Source organism: Schistocerca americana, chromosome 6 (assembly GCF_021461395.2).
Source record: "Schistocerca americana isolate TAMUIC-IGC-003095 chromosome 6, iqSchAmer2.1, whole genome shotgun sequence".
NCBI classification, from domain to species: domain Eukaryota; kingdom Metazoa; phylum Arthropoda; class Insecta; order Orthoptera; family Acrididae; genus Schistocerca; species Schistocerca americana.
Genome location: NC_060124.1, coordinates 393,001,857 through 393,028,967, shown reverse-complemented (window position 1 = coordinate 393,028,967; position 27,111 = coordinate 393,001,857). Strand labels below are relative to the sequence as shown.

At 37.7% G+C, this 27,111-nt stretch overlaps 1 protein-coding gene across 3 annotated transcripts in view; it reads right to left on the bottom strand.

The window, feature by feature from the left end:
- LOC124619248 (influenza virus NS1A-binding protein homolog) overlaps positions 1-27,111 on the bottom strand; it is a 112,306-nt gene that overhangs the window by 16,302 nt on the left and 68,893 nt on the right. For all 3 annotated transcript variants that reach the window (XM_047145502.1, XM_047145504.1, XM_047145503.1), the window contains exons 3-9: positions 20,393-20,580; positions 18,556-18,754; positions 17,214-17,396; positions 13,947-14,078; positions 9,787-9,913; positions 3,207-3,428; positions 2,729-2,974 (exon numbers count right to left, since the gene is read on the bottom strand). In XM_047145502.1, coding sequence (XP_047001458.1) covers positions 2,729-2,974; positions 3,207-3,428; positions 9,787-9,913; positions 13,947-14,078; positions 17,214-17,396; positions 18,556-18,754; positions 20,393-20,580 — 1,297 coding nt within the window. The remainder of the gene's footprint in view (positions 1-2,728; positions 2,975-3,206; positions 3,429-9,786; positions 9,914-13,946; positions 14,079-17,213; positions 17,397-18,555; positions 18,755-20,392; positions 20,581-27,111) is intronic.

Below are 27,111 nucleotides of genomic sequence, written 5' to 3'. Positions count from 1 at the left end.
TACAGTATTAACGGATAATCTGGTAGTTACCTGCAGTAATTTGGTCTGCCAATGGCCACCTAAAGAATATATGTAATATACACATTTTTGAGTGATTCATAATAGGTGTTTAACCTTTCAAACAATGAAGAGCTCTGGCAGCACTTCTGAGCGTCTGTGCCACTTCTTACCTTCCTAATGGGGTTACAATAGAGAATCACGGCTGCACTCTCTTAACTCATCTGAAAACAGAGTTCTCATACCTCATATGCAAGTCTTTGGAAAATGCTCCTGATAGCATTGTTAACAGATTTTAAAACAATGCTTCAAAGAAAAGTCTAATCTAAAATAATATTCACCCCTCAAGTTCATACCGCCACAACAGCATGTGCAAACACACATTTTTCAGCATACAAAGGGGTATAGTAATTTACAGCTCACACAGTCTCTCTTTTCACAGCCATTGGTTTACAATCATTCTTCATATGTAATTACTAACAGCAATGAGCAAATAACTGCAATAAAAGCTCTGGGACACGGGTGGTGGGTCGTTTTTCTCTAGTCTATGTCTGCATAGTCTATGTCTTCTTTTTTGGAATCTCAAAAATCTTGTTGAAATTTTCAACAACAAATGCTGTTCTAAGTATGCTGAAAATACTTAACCTTATTTGAAATGCCCAGAATATGCAGTGTTATTTAGTCCCTTTCATGTTTCAATTTGTCATTTCTGGTTGTACAGGGAAATAATTTCCCACATCCTACTCCAGCAAAATTCTGTACACACAGTTGCATTTTGCAATACTGTTATAGCATTCGTAGTAAATCCCAACTGAAACTCCCAAAGCCATTGTGTTTCCTCCTGTCACCCCCACCACCACCCACATATATATATATTCATTTGTGTCTAAACTAGCTAACATTGCTTGCCTTATTCTTTGTCCACTAACAACCACATGGTATTCATTCCAATGCTGAGTGAACACCTTTGATGTTTTGAATCCCTAAACAAACCTGACAGAAGAGAGAAAACAAAAAATGTATAAATCAAATGAAGACAGGGATTGAACGAGAATTTACTGCATAATGTGAGTCGTGATCATTTATTAATTTTTCTTTATAAAAATTGGAACAATTAAATCTTTGCATTTGACTAATCAAGTAAGAGTATTATCTAAAAATGGCGACTTCACAAGCAGATAAAGGGACAGTCCATCATTGTACTACCTACAAGAAAGTAGTTTAACAAAATTATTTTTTCAAAACAAGCTACTGAGAAAGCTAGATACTAGAGTATGTCTGAACAAATCAGTGGAATGACTGCACTGAACAGGCAATTCAAAACATAGGAGCATTGTACAAAAAGCTCAGAACCACGTGGTAAAATTCAGAACAAACCTGTAAGTCTCTGATAGCAGCATTGGTCTTATTACAGGTGGCAGTAGTATTTTAACGAAAAGGTGTTATTTTCAGCATTATGTGGTTGAGGCAGAACAATAGAGCAATGTCTGGCAACAACAGAGGAAGACATTACCCAACTGAAACCATCTTCACTTTTCATTAAGTGTTATCTTTCCAATAAAGGGTCAAAACTAATTTAACATGAGTGATCTGCTGGAATACATAGGATTTTTTCTGAGGATTTTTAACGAAGAGTGAAAAACAGAATAAAAGGCAAAATTGCTTTTTTTCCCAAACAACTGAGAGGAGGATCAAATTATCTTTTTGTAAGGTTCTTGTCCCTGAAATATGTAAGAATCAACCTAGCATGAAGACAAATATACCCTTTTTCAGTATTCAGATTGCTTATGTTTGTATTCGGTCTGTAAAACTTTACCCTTTCACCCTCTGACCTATCCTAGTGTTTGATGGAATTATTTTCATAACATCCCCAGCCTTCAGTATATAACATAGCTCTTATTGCACTTGTTTGCAGTTTAAACTTTTAAATGGACTTCGTAAATCTGTATTGGTATCAGTGCTACAGTTGTCACATTTGTCAATAATAATTTGTAAGAAAAGACATTTAGTCACATATTGTTTATGGATTAAGAGAAAATTCTGGAGAGGTGCTCTATGCACACTGTCATGTAACAAAACATTTTAAGCAGATAACAGAATATTTGATGCAGAACTACTGAATCATAAAGAAACATTCACACGAAATATTCTCTCACAAACTCAGGTATCACTAACTGCCAAACTGTATTCCTGGCAGTTAGTTTCCTGGTCTTTTCAACATCAACAGCTTCAAATTTACTACTGTGACATGAATGAATGTGCTTTTGGCTACCTGTTTTCTGCCTGATGCCTGAAGCCAGATGACAGCTCGATTCTCGTAATGAGTGGCTGTAAAATTCAACCACGGCTTACACAACAAGTAACAGCCATGCAAGTATTCCTTCGTTATCTTTTGACTAAAAAGATGTTTCCCTATATGGCATTAATACCCACTCTGAAAGTATGGTTTTGCATCAACAGAAAAATATCCTCACTCTCCGAGACACAGTTTACACTTATGAGACTTTTCAAAGCAGAGGAAATAAATTTTTACTCTGACAAAGAAAATTTCCAAGAACTGAGTGAGCACAGTATGATCATATGGTCTACCAAATTTGCTACATTATATAACGAAGTCATTATTACATACTAAAACACACAGAAACAGCCACAAAATTATATCACTGACAGAACAAGAGACAGATATCTAAGCACTGTTAATATAGATAAAAATATACAAACGGACACATGCCTGTATTGCAGCGTGCTAGTGGGAGTGAAGTAACTTGGGACCACTTGTGGTGTTCTGCATTGTACACCTCAACTGTTGCAAGTTCAGTTGAACCATTGCTTCCACCAACAGCAAAGGCTTTGCCATTAACAACAGCAATACCAAAGCGGCCTCTTGCTTCCTTCATAGGAGCCAAGGTAATCCACAGATTGGTGCTTGGATCATAGGACTCAACACATTTCAAACACTCTGCACGATCATATCCACCTACAAAATAATAAAAAATTCAGATTTATGAACAAGGAACACAAAAAGTATCATGAAACATACATGCAGTTATTCCAGCAAATAACTGGTTGGTTACTCCATTGTTTTAAGAATTAAAGTAACAAATTTTAAAATGGTGATTATGTCACTTTTTAATAACGCCATTAAGTATTCGTTTGCAAAAACTTAAAATGCAGCTTTCATATAAGTGTGCTGTACACATGTTACTTACCACAAACAAGTAGCTTGTTGTCAAGATTTGCACAGCCAACAGCACACTTCACTGAACTCATATTGGCCATTACACAATACAAATCAGGTTTCTCCTCACTGGAGGGTCTACTTGGCACTGGAGTGTTCACGGGAGATGGGCTGGAGGGTTGATTAAGACGTAGTGCAATAGACATTGTCGCCAGCTGTCCATTCAGTGTCACAAGTGCCAGGAATGAGTGTTCTGAAAATACAATTACACAGAAGCCATGAACACTATAAATATGAGGCCATCTGCAAAACAATGTGTGTTGTTAACCTTCAAACTTCACTTGTTCATCCAGATTATTGGTGTACTTCCCACCATACACATATTTTAATACATAAAGCGCAGTTATTTAATCACCTGACATGGGATGGAAATAAAGATATTCCTATTAATATTAAAAATTGCTACATAACCCGAGACCGTGAACTGAGAATTCCGGGTACCGGAGGGGTGGGAAGAGAGGGGCGGTCGCAATTCGAGTTACTACCTAGAATGGCTTCTTACATCCCTCCCCCATTTCATTTCCAAAGACTCCAATTAATCTAAGAAAGTGGACTGATGTGTGGCATATAGAAACACGTCACAAGAAACACGATCAGACTAGCTTTCGAGCTCTTACTTTCTTTTTTCTAGCGAAATTACACACACACGCACACACACACACGCACACATGCACATTCCTGTGCCCATGGTGAGATTTATTACACATTATGGATCATTGAAAGCAGTTGGGTGGGCCCTAAGTCAGTGCATTCATTTCATCCTGTTTATCAGATGCCGAGTCATCTGTTTAAAAACATGACTCTTTCCCACTGATTACTCCTTGCATTCTCCCGCGTCACCTCCCTACAACCTTCAGCCCAGGTAAATGCTTTCAATAATAAGTTTCAAAGTAGCCTAGGAATGTGCCTGTGTGTGTGTGTGTGTGTGTGTGTGTGTGTGTGTGTGTGTACACTTTTACTAGAGAAAGAGCTTTAAAACTAGTGTTTATATGCTTCACATATCAGTCTACTGAAAGCAAATGGTTCCCTTTCCCTTATTTATGTATATTTAAAAATGATTACAATCATGTTACATTATGATATATTTCTTTGATGCTCTGTATCACCTGTGACATTTGTAACGTTCATACTTAGAATGGGGTACAACTCGTCACAGCTTTGGTTAGACCAGCAATGATGATCTACACCCTCAAACCTCCCCGAGTAATTTATGTACTACTACACTTTCATTTTTTCTCAGCTCCTAATAGTGTATGTTAAAATGGAGTAATAAAACTTGGTCCCCTACCTATTTTGTCTTACAGAGAACATTAGTAAAAAGAAGCAGATAGCACGAAACATTATTATTGGACTGCTACAGCACACAGAATTGTTTCATCATCTAGGTCAGCAGCTATGACAAAGCAGGTAAATTATTTCCATCTCGCATGCTTTGCTTCCCACAAATAACTATAATCATCGCTAGTATATTTTTCATTACATCATTTGTCGTATTGCCGTTTGTATAAAATGCACACAGTACCTAAAAATTAATAATATTGACCCAGGGCAAGTTCTGCTTATCTTTCTATATGCTACATTCTTTTGATTATTCTAAAACCATTAGAATTGTTATTATGACTAAAAACAGTGCTAATTACGAAACACCAGTGATCTAAAGTTTTGTTATCACACGCACACGCGCGATTACATACTTCCAAAAAAGCTGTAAAAATACATAAATTACTCATGCAACTAACAATAAAAATATTTTAGCAAGATCTACATTCATTTCCTTAGATTAAACATTGTTACTGGAATAGAATTGCACATTTAAGCAAACTAACCAGCACAATTCAATAGAAATTATTACTGTTTCTGTAAAATCGTGTTCAAACAAATCTCCATGGTTTCTTTAATTATTCAGAAATGTAAATCTTTAATTATTTCAAACCCTCAGGCTACAATTGTGTACATTAACTTTTACTGTACCTTGGCTGCAACAAAAGTATTTTTTCCTAATGGAAACCTGAGGTACAAATTTGTGAATGTTCAACCTGTTCATCATGTGCAAATGCTGCCAACTGTTGGGCATCACTATGGAAATATCAGGAAGTCAGTGCAGCAGTCCACAGCAGCTCATGACCACCAAAATACACCGATGTGGTTGGTTCGCTATATTTCACTTTATGACTTAATATTCTTGTTATTGTGGATGATAATTACTGAATGATCACTTTCTTTTTATTACAATAAGTAATATTTTGTAATAATTTTAGTCTATAAAATTAAGCCCAGTGTACAATGTATGTTTTAAAATGGGTGTATATTTTTGTATAAATCTTTCATCTAAAATATCACAAAATCACCAAAGCATTGTGACAAAGGAAAAGCTTCCTTCTTCCATAAAAACATAAGATCTGATAGAGTTAATTGTAATTTGTGAAAAATTTGGCAAACAATAGATGAATTCAGTTTAAATTACTGTAAACTTATGTAAGGAGTAAGATGGAAGCCATGTTAGGTTAGTTTTGGGTCGTTCTAGGCAGAGTTATGAAATGATTAAGATCTATGTCCGTTAATACAGAATAGTGTACCACAGTCAATTCAGCACAGATTACAGATTACAAATTGGAAAAGAACTGATTTATCTAAATTCCAAATCCAAGAGTTGATTCAGTAATTTAAATGATTAATTGGGTGCTGAATGTGTAATTATTCTCATGGACTGTGTTAAACTTCAATAATGATTATCACCAACTTTAACAATGGAGCTACGTCATGATCAGTGCATTTTCCAAAGGACAAAACTGTCCACACCAAGTTTGTACTGATGTCACTGTTGGATCTGAAGGACAGTGTCTTATTTGTTTTCATTTAGTGGCTATTATGTTTAGTTGCTACACAAAAGTAATTGTGCTCAATTAGATCAAGGTCAGGTTACTACATTAACAATATTGCAGGATCACAACGAAGTGCAATCTGTAGTTATTTCTATATCTATGCATAATTAAAGTATATGAGACTATCTGGCCATAAACGGTATCGAAAGTATCGAAGTGCAATTACAGCATGTGAAATGTAATTTTGGTGTGGACTACACTATTGACAGTAGATTATTCACACCACTAACTTTTCAGCGAGTTCTGACTAAGGCACCGCTACCAAAGTAACTGTGCTCATAAAACAGGTAAGCTACGAAGTGACAGTTCACTTTTACTGGGCTGTAAAAATTTCGTCTTCATAGCAGAAGTACTTGTGGATTTGGATATTAGGATTTACTGAGCTGTAAAAATTTCGTCTTCATAGCAGAAGTACTAGTGGATTTGGATATTAGGAATTTCCGATTTATAGAATAGTAGCATAATCAGGGTGTATACGTGGACAAGGAAAAAAAAAATTCCCGGATTTATCGGTTAAAAACACACTTTCTCTCGGAAGAAAATACACTTTTTCCGTGTTAAGTGAAAGTATACTCTTCCTCGGCACTGTAAAAGTCATCAATCCTTTGGATGTTTATGGTTTTACATACCAACGTAGAATTTCCCGGCACTTTAGAAAACAAAACTCAGGGGGAAAAACACGTTTTGAAAGACCTTTGATGTGCAGCAACATGTACGCTGCATATTTTCGTATTACAAAGGTATAAATTTGAATTCCACCAAATAACGCATGTCACTCTCCGAAGCATTGAAATTGAGATTGCGATGCGCTTTCGTAAGCGTCATAGCTCATTCACGTGGATCTCGCCAACTGATGACAGCAATAGGACACGTGAAGTAATCAGCCAATAGCAAGAGCAAGATCACTCATAAGTAGCACGAATACACAAATAAGAAAAGTTAATGGCTTAAATTAATATACATAAAGCACTCCGTCTACAGGTCACAAGTGGCCCATAGGGAACATCCGACCGCTGTGTCATCCTTAGTTGAGGATGCGGATAGGAGGGGCATGTGGTCAGCACATCGCTCTCCCTGGTCATTACAATGGTTTTCTTTGACCGGAGCTGCTACCATTCGGTCGAGTAGCTCTTCAATTGGCATCATGAGGCTGAGTGCACCCCAAAAAATGGCAACAGCGCATGGTGGCTGGATGGTCACCCATCCAAGTGCTGGCCTCACCAGACAGCGCTTAACTTCGGTGATCTCACGGGAACCGGTGTACCCACTGCCCAACATACATAGCATTCACATATAATATTGGTCACGAAGATTAATAATTTGTAAGAGAAGCTAAGCTTCCAGATATAATGTTGATCTTTTTTTGCGCATGTTGCACTTTAAGATACACACACAAATGTGCCAGTAAAATTTTAAATAACGACGCAAATGTCACATCTTCTGGGCTCGAAACATTTCTAAATAGTCATCCTCAAGGAGTTGATTTTTAAATGAGAGTCAAACGCTTTGTGATTTAAGAAATTCATCGTACATTCTCGCACATTATTCATCTTGCATAAAAGGAAATCTGCTTTGAATGTAACGCTTTTCAAACAACCATTCGCAATATTTTTCCACGACCTGGTAGAAATAGGTTCATTTCAGCAGTTGCAAGAAAGCGCCAGATAACTGGCGTCACCGTGCTTGCGCAGCTACGATGACGCAGGAAGCCCATATGTTCGTACGTGTCAAACATTAAAAGATCTTACATTATGCCATTAAAAAAAAAAAAAAAAAAAAAAAAAAAAAAAAAAAAAAAAAAAAAAAAAAAAAAAAAAAAGACAGATTGAAGGATACTTCAAGAGTGTCGGGATTTCGCGAACCATGCTAAAGTGCATAATTCGGCTTAAAATGCACATCCATATGTACCAGTACTCATGTTTGGTTCTTTATTATAGCATAATGCCATACGTGCACTTGAAATGCAGCGAACAGTTGAAACTAGCCAATAGTGTGAAATTAAACACTTCGTTTCAAATAAATTGACTGCCTCAATAGAAAGGATTAATAAAAGCCAAATCTCTTTAGCAAACCAGCAAAAATAACTTCATTGTTCTGTAAGGCGATTAATGCTCGACTGTCAACGGTGGAAATAAAATCTGAAACTATTAACATATTTTAGCCTGCCGTAATTATGCGAACGTATTTAAATTAATTTAGTAGTTCCCGGCCACAAAAATCCATTTTGTTATCATTTAATGTGAGAGCAATAAACGAAGAAGAAACAACAAAATAACTGAACGTAAACACAGGTCACGTGGAGACGACCCACCTCCCCACCACAACTCTGAATGCTCTGTGTATCAGCCCCGGATCTACGATATTTCCGAACCGGGGCAATATTAAGTAGTGGTGCCCAGCCACACTTCCGTAACCAGAAGCGGGAGAAGGTACTACTCATACACGACTCAACTGCGCATGCGCAAGAGCGCGCCCGCAACTGCTCAAACGAATCTAATTTAAACGCTCATCGGATGCAATTTGTTGTTATAAAGCATTGCATAGTGTTCCTAAAGCCTTTGACACATACTGTTGGCAGACGCTTGTATGAGCACTGTTTTGTTGTTGTATACGGCGCATTTCCTTTGCAACTCAAGTTTTATTTTCTTTCTCCCGTTCATGTTTTGAAACAATTCCCAGGGTTTTCCCGGTTTTCTCCCGGATGGAAAAATTCCCGGGCTTTTCCCGGATCTCCCAGTTGTCCCGGGTCGTATACACCCTGATAATGAATGTTTTTAGAGTTTTCTGAAAAGACTATCACTGCAAACACTTAAAATAGCAGTTGGTAAAGAGAACTCCATTAATCATGTACTTATTAGTGCAGCATGGCTGGCATCACTACACAGCAGGAATGACAGCAACAGCTGTCATTGTTCTCACATTTTAATCCCTCACATATAAAATTTGGCCCACTCTTTTAAACTTCAGATTTCAGTTTCACATAGCCATATTTACATAAGAACATAACCAAACTCTTTAAATGTGAGAACTATGTCTCCTTCATTCAAGGCTGTTTTAAAAATTGTGCAATATAATGGAAAAACTGTTTAGAGATGACTGTTGCATGCCTAGATTCATGTATTTCTTGGATGTTAGTATTCTATCCAAATGAATGACACTAAGTGGCAGTATATTCTACTGCCTCATTATATAAAAATGGCATGAAAATAGGCAGGACTGGGTGGAGAATTGTGAGAGATGAAATAAAGCTGAAACATGTAGAAAAGATAAGAAACTGGCCCTTGGAGGCTGTCAAAAGAGAAATATCTGTGAGAGGGTACCTGGTAAGCAAATTCAATGGATCTTATTTTACAGCAGAAAATTATTATCACTATTTGATGCAGTTTTCTTCCTCAATGAAATCTAGCAGGTTAGAGAAGCTCTCTTTTCCAACATACTTATCCAAAGACATATGGCAAGTAGCATAAGGAAGCTCTTGACCTCAGGAAGCTCCTACATTACTAGGATTGTGTTTAGCAAGCTGCGAAGGTTACAGTAGTATGTGAGCAACTATTTAATATCCCCAAAATTTAACAAAATATATTACTGCAACACACAGCGATAACATTTCCAAAATTATATATTGGACCAAACATTAAGTGCTCTTTGTCCCTTCTCTATCTTACATACCTGCAACTTTGGTAGAAGCAATAAGGCTCCAGTCTTCTTCAGTTTGTTGTTCAATTCTCTCACCTATGTCACGAGAATAGAGGAGAACACGTGGTTTGGCTGGCTGCAGCTGAGCCTTTCGTCGACCCTAAGAATTAACAACAACAACAACAGATCAACAATGGTAAAAAATCATTGCCATTCAACTGTGAAAGTTTACTCAACTTCCAACTGACAATGGTAGCTGCACTGAATTATGAAACAAAATGTTTTCTGGAAGTGTAATAATGCAATTATTGTTCATCATACGGTAGTATCTTACTGCATCGTAGGCAATTTTCTAATACTGAACAAAACCACTGAACACAGCACAAGTTGGTCACTTTTTTTCCTTCAGCAACAGAGAAGAAATTTTGAACTGTTAGTGTCTAGATTGCCACCTTGCCCTCAATCTTTTCTGAAACTCACGAGGAAGCATAAAGGTTTGAAAATATTAATTGTCTAAGATGTAACATGTTATTAACTCTGAAACAAGTTACTATAATTTTCATCATTTTTTTCCAAATTTGAGTGATATAAAGGTTAATAATGTCTATATCTTCTGACATCTAATGATACACATCCACACCTCTTATTAACAACTGCATTGTCTACAGTAAATATTTGGCATATTGAATCATTCCTTACTGTTTTACTAAAGCTCATGAAGAAACTCATCCACACAAACAGTTTTCAGCTATCACTGAAAACATTTTGTTATTTGCACCTTTTTTTTAGATTGAGAATATCCCATTGTATCTCCTTCCAATTTCCTTTATCATTACATGAACTTATCACAAAAATAAACATTATAATGAAAGCTCAATGAAATGTTAGCCCAAATGATGAACCTAAAAAAATATATTCAAGACAGTAAGTTTTAAGAGCTGTTTCTTTCAGATTACATTTAAAAGTTATTGTAATACATCATTTCCCTTTTACATCAATTCTACACATGCATCTACATCTAAATATATACTCTGCAAACAACCAAGAGATGCATGGCAGAGTATGTACCATTGTAGCAGTTATTACGGTTACTTCCTGTTCCATTCATGTATGGAGTGCAGGAAGAATGATTGAATACTTCTCTGCATGCAGTGATTATTCAAATCTTATCCTCACGATCCCTACATGAGCGATACATATAGGATTGTAGTATATTCCTACACTCACCATTGACATTAGTTCTTAAAACTTTAATAGACTTTCTTGGGATAGTTTACATCCATCTTCAAGAGTCTTCCAGTTCAGTTCCTTCAGTATCTCTGTGACACACGCCCAAGTAAAAAACCTGTGACATTAGTGCTGCCTTCTCTGTATATGTCCAATAGCCCCTGTTATTCCCGTCTGGTATGGGTCCCACACACTTGAGCAATATTCCAAGAACCAGTCGCACAAGTGATTTGTAGGCAAGCTACTTTCCAGACTGATAGCCTTCAGTTTATTGGTAGAATACTGGGGAAGTGCTCCATCTTCAAGAGTCTTCCAGTTCAGTTCCTTCAGTATCTCTGTGACACACGCCCAAGTAAAAAACCTGTGACATTAGTGCTGCCTTCTCTGTATATGTCCAATAGCCCCTGTTATTCCCGTCTGGTATGGGTCCCACACACTTGAGCAATATTCCAAGAACCAGTCGCACAAGTGATTTGTAGGCAATCTACTTTCCAGACTGATAGCCTTCAGTTTATTGGTAGAATACTGGGGAAGTGCAATCACCTGCTTTACCAAAACTTCATGATCTTTCAAAGCAGTGCAACTGCACTGCAGCATTTAGTATGAAGACATGTTACTTAGAAGATTGAGGACAGAAATTTTTATTTTTAAAGCAACTGCAAAATAATTTGTCTGCAATGGAAAATGTCTTTTCTCTCATTTTGCACAACAGATGTGTACGATAAGTTAACAGAGTTTAAGTGTAAAAAGTATAAAGCACAGATCCCATTTTTCCCCAGTCTATCTTTTAATCTGGAATTCACCCGTTTTAATATTTTTTGTCAATGTTTACCATTAAAACTTAACTGAGTTTATAGTGCAATTCTTTTGCATATGCTAGTTTGTTCTCAATTTGGAAGCAGTTTTTAAACATACAACGTGATCATACCTGGAACACACAGCTTGAGTTCCAAACCAACCTTCTAGTTAACTATTTATATTTTTCATTCCCTGCAATAACTGTAACCCCTCTGGCAGGCTCACTTACTGTTGTCACATGAGCAGGCGCACATTGTAAAATTTACAACATGGTCATTTGTCAGTAAAAATTAACTTGTCTTAAACAAACTGTTATATTTATTGAAGAAACAAGTTCATATTCACTATCTTCATCATTTATAACAAAAGGTTTTGCTCTTTTACTTACTTAAATAACAATTTATACAGTTTTTCTGACATGTTTACTTTCATAACACCCCACAGACAATTTGTTTGCAAATTAATTTTGCAGCTATGTCCAGAAAAATGTGAAAGTAGCCAGTAACCATCATCTTGTAATTTTTGGTGTATCAGGCACACATTTTAGCTACATCAACTCCACCTTTTGTCATGTTTTATTAAATTATGATTTCGTGTTTTTCCAACCGCTGTTGGCATGTCATGCACAGCAGACAAAAGTATGATAGTACAGTTTTTACAAGGAACACACGAAACTAAGGTCTTATCCTACTGAAATCCAAACATTGCACTTTCAATTTCTTTTGTTTTGTTTGGGAGAAGTTCTGGAAGAATTTCACATCTGTTCTTTGTCATTGTACCAATGCAAATGATAGTCTTCTGCAGCAAATATTCAGAAAGGAGGTAGCTTATGTAACAATTGTCAGTTGTAAGGTTCCTGTTAGAATTTTCTATATGGGTATGTACTGCATCTATCTACAGCAGTCTCCGTAGGGGTGAAGCATTTCATCTATCATGGTGAATTCACCAGGCTGTAAGAACATTGACAGTTAGCAGCAAAAGGACCCAATACGGTACGAATTCCAACCAACTCATCAGTTTTTCCTCCTGTCATTCCTCATTTACACATCAACAAACCTCAAATAGCTTAGGAAAAAATAGAAACCTATGGTAGCTCATTGCAGTCCTAAGCAGTAGCATTTGTGTTCCATCTGCTGCCCAGAGTTCCAGTACATTAGTATGATGGTAATTTCTTCTTCTTCTTCTTCTTCTTCTTCTTCTTCAAAAATCTCTAACATAGCCATTATTTCGTCCCTGCAAGAACTGGTGTGCGTCTCACTGTTTATTTATATAGGTATTTGTATAGTTTACAATTTCATCAATAAAGACAAGGTCAATTACTTTCAAAAAGCACTAACTTCATCAGTTCCACCCATCACCTCTCACTTCGGATCTGGTGGAATTTGCACAATGTCTCTTTCTGTTGGTTTTTGGTGTTTTAGCACACTCGCCTTTACGCCGATGTGAAAATTTGTCATTTCAACAAAGAACCCTTGTACGTCTGCTGTCTCTTCAGGATCATTGCCATCCTCACCATCAAGTTCACATTCATTGCCAAGGTCCTATTCAGTGCTTTCATCACTCAAATCTACTTCGCTTTCCTCCACGCCTGAAAAGTCTGGATGGACTTCATCATCAGCTTCAAGCAGTTTGCGAATTAATTCGTTTAATACACCCTTTGAATTGGAACAAAACATCAAATAAATGAAATGAATAAATACATTCAGATGTCAGTGTAACCAAAGTAACATTTCCCATGTGGAATGTTTTTACTGCTGGAAAAAAGCTTGCAACTGTCATAGCAGGCGCGCGTTTTACTTTTTACAACATTCGACACGTTGCTGCTTACAACTCCGATAAACTGAGGAAGCTAACCAAATGAACTGAGCCACTTTAACATTGTCGAGAAAACATCAACAATGGAATACATGGCAGCAATGGCGCAATAGCTCAAGGTTAAGGCATCGATTAGGCATAAAAACTGCTGCTGTTGTACTTTTACTTTTTACAACAGTGTGCCCACTCAAGGGTTAATTTTCCAAATATATTAAAATGAACTGCAATCAAGAATGAATGAAAATGAAGTTTGAAAGAATACACCTAAACAATGATGGTGCAATCAAGCAGTCATGAGAGTTTTCATTATTACTTCATATGTCTCAGGAAGTTAATACTGATGACATAATTACCTTGGGATTTGCCTGACTCTTCTTGGACATTTTCTTATAGTCTTGAACTATTTCAGTGTCACCCACATCACCAGTCGGCAACTCAGAGCAATCTTGTAAGGAATTGTCCAATGCCAGGTACAGGAGATGTGTCTAAAACAAAACACATCAATTAGTTATGCAACAGGGTAAGACAGAAACATTCACATATACACATACGTAGTTTACTCCAATTCTGTTCAGGGAACATATCTAAAATATTCCTTTTAGTAGTACATTGTGTTACAATGGATGTTCATAGGTGAATAATTACTTAATGAATACATTATCAAAGAGAAAGGAAATTTTGTCCTCAATATTAACAAACTAATTCAATTGCTATGACGAACACCCCACCCACACACACACACACACACACACACACACACACACACACACACATATGTGTGTGTGTGTGTGTGTGTGTGTGTGTGTGTGTGTGTGTGTGTGTGTGTAAGCAACAAATGTGGCTCTATGTGGAAGTTTTTAATTCCATATTTCTACAGCAGGAAGCCAGACCAGCCTGTTTTGAACTAAGGAATCTCAACATTCCAGGTTAAAAATGAAAGCTACTGCCCCAAACCAAAGCTCAGCACCAAGTTTTTATGACAGACCACGGGTTTAACGTTGTATGCTAAGTGAGAGAAGATGGGAGGAGGTGTGGTTTTGTATCCCTCAGAATTTTATGGAAGACTACTTCATAAACAAAACATACCACCACATAACAGAGTAACACGAATAGCTTATATTTCATGACTTGGGACACATCATACTGACAAAAGGTAAGGGAGTGGCATTTACTCCAAAAGAAAGCTTCCTGCTGTTAATAATCTTTTATTATTTTCTGGACAACCCTTGACAGTTCAGTGCTTTTATGAAAGCGAAGCAACTACTTAAGGAAAGTTGATTATCACAACTATTGCAAAATACGTAATACTAAGACAATGTCAACAGAAGAAAAAGTTGGAGGCATACATTAAGAAACTGGATAATGCATGCAAAAGAAGCATTTTTCCAAAGTAAGTTTGTCATATACTACCAACATTTTATATAAGCCAAGAAAATTATAAATTGCAGACATGACTAACAATGTAATCGCACGGAGGGCTATAAACGAAGTCTTAATAAAATTACTTTTACACCGGAGGGAGGAAGACAGATTAGTATTTAATATCTTGTCAATGACAAGATCGTTAGATTGAGCAGAAGTTCAGATTGAAGAAACAACAGTAAGCAAAACTTTCTGTGTTCATTCTTTCCAAAGGCACCATTACAGTATCCAGCAACCACATCAAGCAGTTTGGGAAAACTGTGGAAAACCTAATCTAACAACACAGCCTAAATCAGAATTAAGAAAGTAAGATACTAAGCCAAGCAGGACCACAAGGCATGTCCACCATATTACTACTCAGTTGAAATACCGTATTTACTCTGATCTAAGCCGCACTCGAATCTAAGCCGCACCTGAAAAATGAGACTTGAAATTCAAGGGAAGAGAAAAGTTTAAGGCTGGACCTCCAAATCTAAACAAAGCTGGTTCATTGTAATATGAGACAATTTAGATCGAATGAATGATGATACTGATACAGCTACAGTAGTTTGGTTCGAGTCTTAAGCTTAGCAGTTAAACTTTACCAGGTAGCCATTGCTATGCGTCAGGCGTTCCGTCCGTATTTATACGGGTTCCTTTCCTTTTTCACATGCTTCGTCTGTCTGGTTCGAATTGATTGCTTACTTTTCTTTGATCTGATAAGTGCTGTTCTCTTTGTCATGGGTGTTTACATCATTCTACCTGAAAATGCATTGTTGTCCTGTGTCATGCATTGTTTGTCGCATTCTAATGATGTGTGTTTACGACCTGTCGCCGCTCACGGCATGGCTTGCTTTTGTGCACCCTATCGCCGCTTACAATTAATAAAAGAGAGGAATTGTCTCATTAGCGAAACAATGGCAAGATACTGCTATTTGTTGTTACTTACACTGCTGCTTTCTTTGATAATGATCAACAAGGACCAAATAATAGACTGCGTATGATAGAAGATGTTCTGAACGAGAGTTTAGCTAAAATTTTTCTCCGTTTGAAATCTTTGCAGGCGCCTCTTTTGTACATTACATTCTGCACAGAAATTAGTCATCTTAGATTCAAGAATCTAGTCAATTGCTGTGCTTCATTTCTGACTGTATCAGTATTAGGCACAAGAATAATACGAATATAAACATGACATGATATGTATATTCTTCCGCGTTTGCTGTTGTCTCTCACTAGTTTTGTAGTTTATTAGACAGAAAGGATTTAAATGAGAGAGCAGCAAACACGAAAGAATACATGGCAAAATGTTTATAATCTTATTATTCTTATGGTGAAGAGAAACTGCATGTGATTCACAATTCATAAAAGTTCCTAGTAGCAACCATCCCTTCTCACAGGGAGGAAAAAGTTCAGAACGTAGAGTTAGCCATATTGACAAACATCCCAAACAGTCCTGCAGGTCGGATTTTTGTAGTACATTGAAATGCTGCTACATTCGAAGATGAACAATACGGAATTTGTATTTACTTTGTTGGATAATGTATGAAAATGCAGTGGTCGAAACTCGGGGCGGAGAAAAAAAGCTCGTCTTCCACTTTTTTTTTTTAATTTTTTTACCGACACAGAGGTTTGGCGCCAGTATTTATCTTTATCCCTGCAACGCATGCCTGTGTAGCACTACATATTTTCGACGGCAACTTTGCACTCGATTCTAAGCCGCAGGCGGATTTTTGGATTACAAAAACCGGAAAAAAGTGAGGCTTTGATTAGAGTAAATACGGTATATATGGGGCAACTTTCTATACAAACAGTAACATATACATCCAACAGGTACATAATCAATAAGTTTAAAACCTATGAATTACTATAGTTTGGACAACTCCCGTAAATTACTGAGTAGTGGCATATCTTTCCTGAGACAGAAGACCAAAGAAAATTTGATTCCCATGAAGACATCAGACAATGTGACGGAAGAAAGAAAACAAACTGTGCCATCCATCACAACAATTAGTATTGATCTATTATTCCATCTTATTTTGTGCATCACTTTTCAAGGAAATCTGTTCTTGTCATCAGGAAGTCTCCAACTTAGGACTATGTTAACAGTAGTTAAAATACCCTGCCATTTTCAGTTTCAATGTGGGTAACTAGTTTTTATACAAAGAGAATGCTAAAAATTTGAATTTGTCTTAAGTCTGACTGAGTTCTTAAGGACTTACTTTCTCTGTAAGTTGCTCAATTAGAATAGCATCTCCTTCAATCTGTCGTCGGACCCACTCCAATGCTAATTTGCAAGCTGACTCACAAGCAACAAGAGACATTTCTTGTCTTGTCTGGTTCAGAACTTCTACTCTCACACATGGCAATGACAGCAAAATGTTTGACTGTGAAACTTGAGTGAACTGCAAGGAAACAATTTTTAAAAGTTGTTAGAAACACTGAAAACACACTTCATAATGAAACAGGTTTTTAGATCAAATTCTTTGATAATGGAACTACTAATACTACTACTACTACTACTACTACTACTACTACTTCACAATCAGAATACAATTTGTTAGGACTATTAAATGTCTTGACTATTGTGTTTCTTTGTTTTTCTAAGTAGCACAAAAAACAATGCAAATGTTCAATGGTTTAATAGCTATCAAGAAGATTATCATCTGTTCACTAAATTTGTCTTACTAATGTGAGCAAGCCCTTAAGACGAATGCCACTGTAGTTCTATTAAAAAAACAGTGGAAAATTTCTCTGCCCATGCTGTCAAATCAGTAGCAGTTGGTCTCCAAGGTCTAATTTAGTGGAGAGGCATGTAACCTAGTAATAAAAGTTCATTCGAACAAAATTACTTCTCTGACTAGTTTACAAATCAAATGAATTTGCTCAGTCTGGTAAGATGGATAGCGAACAATCAAGGAACTTCCCTCAACCCAAATCAGTATCCAGTGGTGCATGACGGAAATATCTGAACACCACTGATTCAATAGAGCCATTGAATAGGTTGTCATTTTTCTCTAACTTTTTTTCCCCCCACTAGACTGGTAACACTTGTCATTAAGGACTTCCGCAGTATGAAAAGCATTGTCAGTATTCTGGAGCTGAACCCAGTAGTGAGAAAGTGACATTTGTCTCCAGCAAGCTAGATTCATTCAGCCACCCACCCATCCCACAGATAGAATATCAGTTGCAAGTTTCTAACAGTCCCAATGAGGAATAACAGTAACATTTTGAGGTCTAAAACTAAGTTCTCTGAGCAATATATCTTTTGTCAATTAATTTGTTCTTGCTTTCTAGTTTATGTTGCACTGCACACTTCAAAAGAGTGTACACTTTACCCATAATTTTTAATGAAAAATTGAGCACACACTTGCCCATTTCCTGTTTTTTTTGTTTAGTAGATACATTATACTAAATTATTTGTCACTGCACTAAATTACTATTATTAATTCCAATTTTGCTACACGACTTTGAGAATCCGCTAAAAACCACATTTACCAAGCAATGAAAGAACAGTCAATAATCAGGAAGGAAAATTGAAAAATTAATTTTTAAGTTCCTTACCTCTCTGTTTATGAAGTTGTCCACTTGCTCAAGGAGACTCTTATTCCTGGCTATGCCAGGAAGTGATCTTGTTTCAATGCAGTTGTCAACAGACAAGTTCTTGATGAGGTGTCGTGCACATTCACGCACCACACGATCCATTTTCAGGTACGATGCAGCAAGATAAACAGCTTTCACCTGGTGATTGCTCACTTCCAGTCTGAAAGACAAAGCTCAGTTCATCGCACATTCAGAATTTAGTGATGGATTCCAGAATCTAAACATCACAATCATAACTGAAGTACTTAAAATGTCAGTGACATCCACAAAAGAGATCTGACTACTGTACTGTAACAGATCAAGATTAACCAACTTTATTAAACAGTAAGTATGATTATTAAAGAGAGTTTTTATGTAAATTAAGCGTTGAGGGGGAAGAATGGAAAGGAAGGGAAGGGAAGAACTATTGATATCAGCTGCATCAAAACTAATTAATTTACATATTATGCATCACAGCTGTGGGTTCCTCTTAGTGAATGTTCTTTCAGACATGTCTAAAAGAACAAACACCATGCACTCCTACATATTAAAGATGGTGATACTACCCTGTAATTTTGTTACCTAAGCATATATGTATGGTCATATTTTAACTTTCATCTTACACTAATCATTATATAACAGCACCGGGCACCAGGAGAAATAAGCAGTCCACGAAAGAAAGTAACTTAACAGAATCCCATACAATGATATAATTAAATGTTCATAAAATAATTTTCAATTTACTGGTCTTCAATTTGTACTGGAACAGTGTTCTTTGTATACAATGATAAAGATGTTTGTGTTAAGAGTTAGCACTATGTACTGTGCAGAGTTGAAGTACTAATTTATTTGTAAAGAGAAATTTCTTACTGTAATATTTAATTGTTAAAGGAATTCATTTTACAAAATTATTATTTCAAAACATGTTTATATTTCTTCTTGGCCTTGAGGTCCCATGTGAAAATTTGTATTAATCATCTATCATTGCAATTTATGTAAAATGTTAACTCTAATAGTTCTGAAAAGAATACAATGTATTGTCAAGTTTCTATCAACCTGTTTACATGGCGCTCCCAAAACCAGATTTCATAAACCGATTTCACAACACTGCTTCTGGGTGGTCATGCAAACACTTCAAAATCAATTCTGGAAATCAGCACCTAACTGACAGCTTTCAAATTATGCAATCTATTTTCACTCCCATCTAAACACAACATGGTTTGAAACATGTTTCCAATAGCACTCATTACTTGGTGTGAATAAAGAGCTAATTGTGCTTCACAAGAAAGATAATTTCTGAATCAATCCTGACGGAGTGTCCACAGGTCATTTTTTTCAACGTTTTTCATAATGTCCAAACACAGTACATGCTCCAAAATTCTACAACAAATCGACATCAGCAGTAAGTACCTGTTATTCAGCGGATTACTTCTATTTCCTTTCTTGAGAATCTGTGTGACCTGTGCAACCTTACAGTTTTTACGCTTTGATCTTTCACTGAGTAAGTGGCTGTATGTGTTTACCAAGTATGGAACTCTGAAAGGAACTTAAGTTCTACGCAATTTGGACCAGAAGACTTGCATTTAGTAAGTGATTTAAGCTGCTTCGCTACCAAAACTAAAGCTAGTCTCTCATCTGTTACATGTGTAGGTGAATGAATTTTGTAATTTTTGCTATCACAATAAATTCAATATAGGTGTAGTAAAGTGAGCAACTAATTGATGGCTACTGGATGATGATAAATGTTAGTGTATTAATGTTCCTTACAAAATCACATTCATTTATATAAATATCTATTTGTTCATTTACTAACACATACCTTGAAGTGTAAGCGTAATCTATCAATTTCTCAATAGCACTCTTCTCAAATCCTCCATTAAGCTTGTATGTGACGACATTCTCACGTTGACTGCCCTTTGTCTCATCATCAGCAGTGAACATCTCAAATAAATGGGGGCTAACTGTACCCAACACTGCCCTATGAGCATGGAACTCTGCACTCCCAACCTGTAAAAATAAAGCAGCACTATATTGCACCATAGCATCTCACACATGAGTAAATGCTGTAATTTTCTAACAACCATTCTTGCCTTTTGTGTGTGTGTGTGTGTGTGTGTGTGTGTGTGTGTGTGTGTGTGTGCGTGTTTTGGGGGTAGTTTGCAGCTGGCACATGCCTTAAACATGCTTCTTCCAAAGGGTGTTTGAATCCTTATGTTTACTGCCTAAAACATTTGCTCTTAATGACATTTGCTAGTAATATAACAATCACATTCAGGTTTAATGTTACTTGCACAAGCACAATATAAGAATAACTTCCATTTAGATATTTGTTTCTTGTATAGAGTGTTGAAAGGGAAGGAAGATTAGAGTTTAGCATACTGTTGATGTCCTGCACTGAACATCATTTCAGATTTTGGGTCGGAAGCTGGAGAATAATTTCTGATTTTGGATCGGAAACAGAAGCAAGTTGACCGAACAATCCCAGCCACAGTTGCTCACAGCTTCGATCTGATATCATAACATTTGAAAACCCCTCTCATCTATTTTCTGATACCTAGATTTGAGGACTGAATTTTCCCTTCACCCTTAAGATAAGCAACGCTGCCACTAAACAACCCACTGTTCTTACAGCACACAAATAACTGCTCTGCTACAGTAAATATCAGCTACAATAATCATCATAGTTGCCATGTAGCTATTAAGCTAGTAACAGGGTAAGCAGAAGGTATTAACAAACCTGAAGGAGCAGTAGCTTTGTTCAGAGGAAGAATTTTCTTGTAACTTTACTAAGCAAACTTGGCTTGAATACACAATAGTTGGAGTTTAACAATTGTTAGTTATAAATACTGTTTTGAACACCTGCATTTAGAGCTATATCCATAACCACTGTGTATACGCAGACAAGGAAAAAATTTCCCAGATTTCCCAGTTAAAAATACACTTTCTCCGGGGTGAAAACAAATTTTCTGTGTTAAGTGACAGTCTATTTTCCCACGGAACTGTAAAACTTATCAATCCTTTGAATGGTTACAGTTTTATTCGCGCGTGTAGAACTTCCCCGCACTTTAGAAAACTAAACTCACAAGAAAACACGTTTTGGATAGATCTTTGATGTGCAGCAACATGTACGCTGCATGTTTTCTGCTCTGCATATCAGCCCCGGATCTATGATATTTCCCTCCCTCGAGTATTCGAGAAAGGATGCCAAAAATTTTAAAAATCGAATTTTCAAAAATATGTTCATTTTTTAGTGCACATCTTTCTGAAGATGTCTGATACATAAACCTTGTGTTCAAGGATGCCATCAAACTAAGTGGAAATTAAAAGTCCTGTGGGCCTTCCTGCTCTCAGTCGGCCCGGTTTGACATCCTGCCACCCCCCCCCCCCCCCCTGCAATTATTATTAAGGAACCTCGCAATTAGCACTGGATAGGATTATTTGTAATCGGGAGAACAAGAACTCTTCACAAAATGTGCACTCTCTACTGCCTGTTAGCCAATAACGTACTGTTTTGTGGGACATAAAATGAAATAGAGCACATAAAACCAGTATATACAAGAAACAAGCAAAACCGCACACATTTATTCAGTCCTTAGCTCCTAGCATTTTTCTCTCTCTAATCTTGCTACAGCTTTGCATGGTCTGCAAAAGTATATCACCTCAAAGTTCGTCAAATGTTTTGCAACATGAAAAATCGATTTGTCATCATATAATACCGAAAAAGCTCTTAATACAAGTACAAATAGTACCCAAGATTGGTGTAGTTTCTCGATCTGATTAAGTCTATTTTGCCTCTGTCTGCTATATAAAAGAAAAAAGGCCTTCGTATTATTGCAGCAATTTTAACACACCAAATAAACGAGACTGTTTTGGCATAAATCGTCATTTTCATAACCCAACAGAATATAATTCACAAAGTACCAATATTGAATGCCTATTAAGCCTTCTACAAGCAAAAAGCTTTATGTTAGGAAATAGTTTCAGATTTCACTCATAAGCTCCAGTTTCTCAAGCAAGATGTCAGAAAGTAGTAGTATGAAATTTTGTTAAAAATTTGAAATCGTCATACTCTTCCATAATTTGTGTGCTTTCCCCATTTCTTATCCTTCCTCATTCTAACAATCTTGTCATCACTAACTCTGTAACTGATCCTGCCACTGTCAAACCTCATTCCCCGGTTAACTTCAGTAACCCTCATGGAATCACCGGTTTAGTTATGCTGCGATTATTCTCCAGTTAGGTGTTGTTGCATGTTTGTACAATGCATTTTCCGTGCTACATCCAGAATAGAACATACGCGACTGCTAGCCAGGAACTGTACAACTGGCCCTTACTAGTGTAGCGAACTGGCCAAAAATTTTCTGACAAAATTTTCTTGGATACACCGAGGACATAATCATAATCTTTCTTACCCGTTCTTCCTGTTAGTCATTTATTTCCACTCTGGTAGTCTGAATCTATGGATTTCGCTAGTAATTACAACAATGCTGATCATTCGCAAACCAAATCAACCACATAATCAGACAGCAATTGGCATTCACCCATTGGGCTTTACTCCAGCCAGCTCGTATAGCCCCATCCGCTTTTTTTTCGCAGGGAAGTTTATTTCGAGATGCGACGGGGATATCCCTGACAGACATCATGTACACTATGCACACATTCAAAAATCAACTCATGATTCATTCAGAAATCAGGTTAGAATGTGTACAAAAACCAATAGCGATGAGTTTCAAAATCATATGAATAATCAATAGACCAACGCGCGTGCTGGATGCTAGGCACTTTGTGCAACAAGGTTTATTTCCCTCAAGAATATGAATTTGGAGAAGCAGAAAGGTGGAAGGAGTATATAGAGGGTCTGTACTTTGATGATTTTGTTAATTCATGGCGAAGACTGCACATACTGTGCACCTGTGTTGTACTTATCAAGACATGAGAAGGTACCACATAAAGGCCACAGGCGCCTAGCACAACAGGGACAAAAAAATTCTAGCCATACAGTGGAACCATACTCACATTCAATGAGAGGATCAGGCACTGACCAAACACCACCTCTGGACCACATCTATCAATGCCAGTCAAATCACTACATATTTTACATCATTGTTGACATCCTACACTACAATATATAATGTTTACTTGGTATTTTTTGTTGGGGGGGGGGGGGGGGGGGGGGGTTGTTTTGGGGGAAGAGACCAAACTGCGAGGTCATCGGTCTCATAGGTTTAGGGATGGATGGGGAAGGAGTTCGGCCGTGCCCTTTCAAAGGATCATCCCGGCATTTACCTGGAGCGATTTAGGGAAATCGCGGAAAACCTAAATCAGGATGGCCGGGCGCAGGATTGAACTGTCATCCTCCCGAATGCGAGTCCAGTGTGCTAACCACTGCGCCACCTCGCTCGGTTAACTTGGTATTAATGAGGTGTATATTTTGGCTCGCTAGTACGATATGTTACCACTACAACCCAACAAGGCCATTAACTGAGCGAAGTGTTGCCACAATTTGTGACATGAATGTACATGCTGAAAGTGGTGGAGGTGGAATTGCCATTTTCTGTGGCAACAGTTTTGTTTTATTGACTGTGCAATAAATAACTTTATTTAATATTTATGTTGTTGTACATTTCATAAATGTGTCCTTTGTAGTATTTTAGTTTCTCACATTACAGTGAGGTGTTTGTTGCGTTCATGTGAACTTTACATGAAAGTAAAACATTTTATATTCGTGACACATATTCATATTTCACTTCTGTTTGCATGTAACACTTTTGGAGAGTTTGAATTACTTTGGAAGATTCTCCGTTCTTCCAGTTAGTGTATTCAATACCGTTGAACACATTTTTCGCATTGATCATGTAATGTATCACATTGCAGATCCTTCCAAGAACGTTACGTGCAGTGACGAGCGCATGGGCGGCTGCGCAAGACCAGAAACAAAGAATGAGTCGACAAGTTAGTAATGAATATGAAATAAGGGGTTAGGCTCAGAACTTTTTGATGAGGAACAAACATCTGCTCCATCCCTAATTTGAGTATCAATTTTATTTCGAAGTATCTGAAGATTCAACCGTGAATTAAAGCACTTATATCATTACAGAAATGAAAGACATTAAATCCCCTACACACACACACACACACACACACACACACACACACACACACACACACACAGGAACTAAAATCTGTGAACACATTTTGGTTGCCATCATTCTGAGAGGAATTAATAAATTGTTCAATAGGGCAGTCGCACTTAAAAAGATTCTAGTTTAATCAGAGCATCATCTTTGCCTTTACGCGGATGGGAACACAGGGGCCTGCTGTCCCAACAGCCCAAGCTGTGCTAGGTTAGGAAATTTCCAGCTTTTTTTAAAAAAAAAAAAAAAAAAAAAAAAAAAAAAAAAAAAAAAAAAAAAAAAAAAAAAAAAAAACAAGCAGCGAGTTGTATGGTACAGCATGTTACAGATAGACCTTTACCATCCAATGAATTAGCACCAGAATTACTTTTTCCAGTCTTACGCACATTACTGCGAGGTGCCGACTAGCTAGCAGAACCCTTGAGTGTTGCCACTCTTCACATTCTTCAATGTCTTCTTGGAAGGTTCACTAGCTGTCATCCCACCTGCAACAGCCTGTTGTTGACAGGTACACTCCACCATGCTATGGCAAGTTTAACAGCTCAGTACTTCGGGCACAGTCTTGTAATGATGCTCAGTTTTCGTCACCGCTTTGGTCGTTTGGCAATCACGAGTACTTCACAATACTATGGGAGAGTAGCAGTGCCAGCCATGTGGTAAGATTCCCTTTTGTTGTCGAAACCTAGTTCTCAAGGTTCAGTATTCTCTCTGAAATATTCTCAGTTAAACTTGTGTAGTTACAGTTAAGTGTTATTTCTATGTCATGCTGTGAATGAGTGTCGGTGGAAGTTGCCCTTTGTTAAGAGCATGTTGTTGTGTGCTAATTTTGAACATATCTGTGTTATTTTCTAAATCTCATTTGTGTTGCAATTTCTACCCCCTCCCCTCCCCCCCCCCCCCCCCAATATCCATTCAAATCAGTAGCTCTCATCAAGTGGGCTCACAACCACGCCTTTCCACAGCCTGTTACTGGGTAGACCATGATAGTCCAATGGCCTATCAACATTTACATTGCCCCCTAAATGGGAGCAAGCTCTTTTCATTCAGGCCACCTGGGATATGGAATCTGTGGCAGGCAGTGTATGTGTGGCAATGAAATCAGTGAATGCAATTTCTGGTCATGTTTCAGTTTTCTAAGGTGATATTCCCAGTTATCTTTCTTTAATATCCTTATCAATAAATATTGTTGCGTGCCCTCTTATCACTTAGTACAACTATGTTTCTAATTTAGGAGTAAGCCAGGGTGGAGGTTTGTTCAAAATGGTTCAAGTGGCTCTGAAAACTATGGGACTCAACTTCTGAGGTCATTAGTCCCCTAGAACTTAGAACTACTTAAACCTAACTAACCTAAGGACATAACACACATCCATGCCCGAGGCAGGATTCGAACCTGCGACCGTAGCGGTCTTGCTGTTCCAGACTGCAGCACCTAGAACTGCACGGCCACTTCGGCCGGCTGGAGGTTCTGTAGAGTGGGGTGGATGGAGGGAGGATAGGAAGATGAATTGGGGATGGGTAACTAGCAGCTCTGAGGGAGGCAGGAGGTCTGCTGGCTAAGAATGCGGGAGGAATGAGTGGCAGTTTCACGGGGTAGACATGTGACACACACGTGCCGGAGCAAGTGGTGTGCAGCTCATGAAGGTGATGTGGATTGGAATGGTGACAGGAAAACTGTTGGGTGGAGGGTGTGGGGACAGAGAGTTAGCAGAGATTGAGGCCATGAGGGTTATGGTACCCAAGGATGTGTTGCAAGGATAACTCTCGTCTGCATAGTTCAGAAAAGCTAGTGGTGGAGTGAAGGATCCACACATTCAGAGTTGTGTATCAGCTACTGTCCTCAGCTGTGTGTTGAGGCACTGGGTGGTCAACTTTGTTCTTGGCTACAGTTTGGTGGTGACCACTGATTTTGGTGGACGGCTGATTGATTAATATACTGACATAAAAAGCTGTGCTGTGATTGTGGCATATATTTGTCTATGGCATGGCTGCTTTCGAAAGTGGGCCTGTCTTTGACAGGGCAGGATTAGCTTGTAACAGGACTGGAATAAGAAGTGGGTGGACAGGGCAGATCTCACACCTGGGTCGTCTACAGGGATATGATCTCTGTGGCATGAGATCAGGAGTGAGTGTGGCGTAAGGATGGAGCAAGATGACATGTAGACTGGGTGGCCAACAGAAGACAACTTTAAGAGCACTGGGAAGGATCTTAGTTGCATGTCCCTCATTTCTGGGCATCATAATACATAACCAAGGCCCTAGCAAAGGGTATGGTTCAGTTGTTCCAGTCCAGCCATATAGGGTGACAAGATGGGGTGGGGGCACTCCTTTGTAGCTGATTCTTTGAGGTGGTGGAAGGATCAGGGGTGTTTGACAATATGGCACAGAAAAGTTTGCAAACTAGGTG